Source organism: Propithecus coquereli, unplaced genomic scaffold (assembly GCF_000956105.1).
Source record: "Propithecus coquereli isolate 6110/MARCELLA unplaced genomic scaffold, Pcoq_1.0 Scaffold38, whole genome shotgun sequence".
NCBI classification, from domain to species: Eukaryota; Metazoa; Chordata; class Mammalia; order Primates; family Indriidae; genus Propithecus; species Propithecus coquereli.
The window spans coordinates 6,917,141-6,922,206 of NW_012149507.1; the positions used below are offsets into that span (position 1 = coordinate 6,917,141).

The 5,066-nt window shown below is 33.7% G+C and overlaps 1 protein-coding gene across 1 annotated transcript in view; it reads left to right on the forward strand.

The window, feature by feature from the left end:
* Positions 1 to 5,066, forward strand: part of THOC1 (THO complex 1) — a 74,692-nt gene that overhangs the window by 25,152 nt on the left and 44,474 nt on the right. The window contains exons 10-11 of the mRNA XM_012652117.1: positions 1,570 to 1,678; positions 2,834 to 2,965. Coding sequence (XP_012507571.1) covers positions 1,570 to 1,678; positions 2,834 to 2,965 — 241 coding nt within the window. The remainder of the gene's footprint in view (positions 1 to 1,569; positions 1,679 to 2,833; positions 2,966 to 5,066) is intronic.

Below are 5,066 nucleotides of genomic sequence, written 5' to 3' on the forward strand. Positions count from 1 at the left end.
AAATTAAGGCATTTTTCAATATTTCAAACATTAACCACCATTTCCCCCAAAAAACTTTTAAAAAGTATGTGATAAAATTATACTCACTTAATTTTACTGTAATCCTTTAATAAGCATTGTAATATTTCCCCTGATGTTCCCTAATCATTAGAAAAAAATTAATTTTAAGTGTATCCATTCCAAAGATAAAGAATGAGGGATTAACTTACTTCCATGTACTGGCCAGAATAGAGAAAGCAGGACTGTTAACATCATGGTACTACTGTGGATCATTAGACCAACTTCCAGTTTCCCATACAAAATTATAATCTACTTGGAATATCTGTATGGGCATGAAGTTTAGACAAAATGCTGACTGTAATCTATAGGTCCAATTTACTAAGGTTTATTTTGCAAGAATGCAGTGAAGTAGTATGACAGTTGTGTTTACAGACAAAATTAATTTTACAGAGATAATGTTGAAAATTTTTGCAGATATTTTAGAGTACGAAATAGTTGATACCTCAGGCGTTTTTGATGTATGGGTAATACTAAAAGATTTCATTGGCTGTTTCGAATGATATAGAGGATTTCACTGAAACAGTAATTTCTTGGGTTAAAGAAAAAGCCTGAAGTGTTTATTTTAACATTAAAAATTAAAACATTTTATAGTACAAATTGAGTATCCCATATCCAAAATGCTTTGGTACCAGAAGTGTTCTGGATTTTTGGATGTGGAGTGCTCAGCCTGTATAATGATTGCTTGTAAATATCAAAATTAAAAGAATGTGTATTGGCATGGTAGATTTGTAACATAGCCAATTAGAAGTTGGATTAGTAATGCCCTAATAAAGTCACTAGAGAAAGGACTTATTTTTGTAATACTAATTGGATATATACCTTATATGTTTGTCTCATACTAGGGCTTCTTGACTTGGTGTATTAGTTAGGGTATAATGCCTGTAGCTTCTAACATAGATCCAGATTAACACTGGTTTAAACAACATAGAGTTTATTTTTTTTTTCCTCATGTCAACGTCTGGAAATGGGCAGTCCGGGGCTGGTAGGACAGCTCTACTCAGTGAGATTGTCTAGGGACCCAGGTACCTTCTAACTTCTTATTCCACTATCCTTTGGTGTTTGCCCTTTTCCCTGTAGTGCAAGATGGCTCACCCTCACATCTGCATGATAGCCAGCCGGAAGAGGAAAAGGCAAATAGTAAAACATGGCCCAAAAGTTGCACATATGACTTCCATTCCCAACTGATTGGCCAGAATTTAATCACATAGCCTACCTAGCAGCAAGAGAGTTTGGGAAATATAGTCTTTTATTGTAAATAACCATGTGTCCAGCCAAAATTCAGGAGCTCCACTGGTATAGTTAAGGAGGGCCTATTGGAGCCTTTGAGTTCCCTAAAATTGTTTATAAAAGTTTATGTAAATATTTGTGATTGTACACTTTTCTGGGAAAAGAGGTCATAGCTTTCATCAGCTTCTGAAAAAGCTTTGTGACTCAAGAAAAGTTAAGAATATTTAGATATTTGTAAAAAGAATTTAAATGATTTATTTAATATAACATTTATTTTACTAGCTCCATTCCAATTGATTACAACCTGTATCGAAAATTCTGGTCACTTCAGGATTACTTTAGGAACCCTGTGCAATGCTATGAGAAGATTTCATGGAAAACTTTCCTCAAGGTAAGTTGTTAGTCAGACTTTATCAAAAGCCCAGTATTTTATAACTAATAGCATAGCTAAAACTTACTCTTGTCCATCATACTTTACACTGTATAATTCTTCCTCTTAACATTTTTATACTTATTTAGTAATATACATTATGAAATGTATACATTATACAATAAATTATAAATGAATATTTAAACCACCGATTTTGTGAAGTAGCTTATAAATGACCTGGAAATTTAAAAGTTAATGATTACAGCCTTGAGTTCTTTTTATATATAGTGAGTGTTGTCAACATAAACTGATAATTTTTTGCAGACTACATTCTGTCTTTGCACAAAATTATTTCAGCTATCCTGTTAAAACAGGAGTCCTCAAACTATGGCCTTTGGCCAAATCCAACATATCGCTTTGTAAACAAAGGTTTATTGGAATACAACTATGACCATTCATTTATCTGTGATCTGTGGCTGTTTTTGTGCTATAATGGCATAGCTGAATGGTTGCAGCTGAGACTATGAGCCCACAAAGCCTAAAATACCTACTGTCTGGTCCTTTACAGAAAAAGTGTGCCAACCCCTGTTTTAGAAGAATTGACTCTTATTTTTCTTGGCTACTTAAAGATCAGTTGTCCTTTTTTGATATAACCAAAATCCAAGATAAATAAGTAGCTCTTAAAGTATATATTCTGTTATTTTTAATAGTCTATTTTATATGTAATTTTTTGGTGGGTGAGGGACACCATCCAAATTCAGATTAACTATTTAGTAGAAATCACCTGAAATTGTCTTCCAAGTGGACAGAAGTTGACATCATTGTTTTATTTGGTCATAGTCTTTAAGAAATGCTTGAGAGTTTTCACAGCTGAATAAACAATTTCACTGGTAAATTTCTGTACATTCTCAAAGCATTTCTTTCTCTGCCCTTTACAGTAACTTCATAAGAAATCATGTTTCTTTAGGAGTAGAGAGTTTACTTTTACAATACCTTGAAATCTCTTATAAATAGTTTTTACCCCTGTTTTGCTATCATTTTTCTTGTTTAATGTGTCTTACAATATATATATTTAGTTGACTGGGAGTAAATTCTAGGTATTTTGATACAGAAAGGCAATGAACAAATTTTGGGGCAACATGTCAAGTAAAACTAACTAATATTTTTATTTTGCAGTATTCTGAAGAAGTTTTAGCTGTTTTTAAAAGTTATAAATTAGATGATACTCAGGCCTCAAGGAAAAAGATGGAAGAATTGAAAACAGGAGGAGAGCATGTATATTTTGCAAAATTTTTAACAAGTGAAAAGGTATAAATCTTTCTTCTCCCCTAAGCATAATAAGAAATGGTTATGTTTTATTTCTATTTAGCCGATTGCCATTTTATGTTAAGTTGAATAGAAATATTTCTTACAGTATTTTTGGTTAAAGCTAGAGTCCCACTTTTTCCTTGCACAAGTAGAATTAATTCGATTTCAAAGGTGAAGGAGGTTGTCCTACATTGAGTCTGTTTTGTAGATGTGTTTTGGAATAAATGCAGTTTAATTACTTTCAAGTATATGTATTTTAAACCTCAAGTTAGAATTTAATTTGCATTTATGAAAATAATATTTTGTGATTAGTTTATCATTTAGGTATAAATAAGAGGTTTGAAAGTTCCCTGTTAATCTCGTTTATACATTTTTAATAAGTAAATTTTGTTCAAATATAATGGTACTGGATCATGTAAATTTTCTAGTTAGTTGGCACATTGAGTTTATGTTTCAACTCACTCCCTTTGCTCCAAACACATAGCAAAATATAAAAAGAGAAAACCAAAAAGACAAAGCTGGGCTTCCAGAAACAAGATAAATATCTTCATGGACCAGAAATGCCAAGTAGGGGTGAAACTGAAGCCTTGGCCTGCTGGACTCTATCCAGAGCAGGTGGTTGGCACCCAGGAGTTTGGCTACAAGTAACAGAGACCAAATGTGCTCCATGTGGGACCAGGGGCCAGAGCCAGATTCACTGCCTGAAGCCAGGGACTGGGGCGGAACTTTACCTATTTTTGAAAAGAAACTAAAAAAAATACCGCCAATCTTCTGCCAAGGGCTATGGTTTTATAGGAAATTGCAGGCCTAGGGATAACAAAGACACAGCTTTGTATCCATCCGCTTGCCCAGTGACCAGATATATGATATCCCAGTATACTCATGAAATAGCTGCTCCAAAAAGTCACCATAAGACTTTTTCCAGATTTGGGCCCAGGGGCCCTGGCAGAAGCAAATGCAAAACTGCCAGATGGGGAAGGGTGTGCACAGACAGGTAAAGAAGGGGAAGTAAACAAATATCCCCCCAAAAAAGGCTCCCATTTAAAACTGTTTGATAAATTAAAATTCCAAAATCCATAAAGAAATGTAATACTAAGAAAGATCACCAGCAAAATCAACTATTGGGATATACATATATTTATTCCAGATGAAAAACACAGCATGACCAAGACTTTATATTTGTTTTGGATACTCAAAAAGATAATTGATGAGATAGCATCTACTGAAAGAGAGCAAGAAATCATGAAACAGAAGGAGGCAGAAAGAAAATAGGACTATTGATTATGACAACGGATTGGGAATCTTGGAAATTTTAAAGTAATAATCATTGAAACCAAAGCACAACACACAGAATTAAACTATAGATTGGACGTGGATGAAAAGAGAACTAGTGAATTGAAGATAGTGATGAGAACTTCATCCAGAATGCAGCACAAAGGACAGATTTTTTTTAAGTGAAAGAGCAATTAAAAGCCACGGAGAATAGATTGAGCATTTCCAACGTCTGTCTAATAGGATTTCCAGAGAACAAAATGGAGGGAATGGTAGAGAAACTATTGCACAGAATTGAAGGAAGCCCCAAGTCCTCAGCTTTAAAGTATGCTACAACTACCAAGCAGGATAAAGAAAGATAAATCCACACTTCAGCACATCATACTGTAACTCTGGGGATACAGAGAAAACCTTAAAGCCACCAAAGGATAAAAAAGATATACTGGGAAGGAACAGCTATTTGACTGTTAGCAGATTTCTGACAGATATCAAACATCAATATCAGAAGACAGTGGAGAAATATTAAAGTGCTGAGAAAAAAATAACTTTCTAGAATTTCATGCCTAGCTAAATGCATTCAATACTGTGGACGAAAGAAAGACATTTTTATTCAAAGATTGGGAAAACTTAACCACTCAAAGACCCTCGCTTTGAGAAAAACTACTAAAGGATGTTCTTCAGGAAGAAGGAAATTGAACCCATAAGAAAGGAGTGGGATACAAAAAGCAATGGTGAGCACAAAAATTGAAAAATATGACAGTAAATTTACCTTTGACTATAAAAACAAAAAAGTCCTAACAAGTGATTTAAAAAAATTTTTTTAATTAAA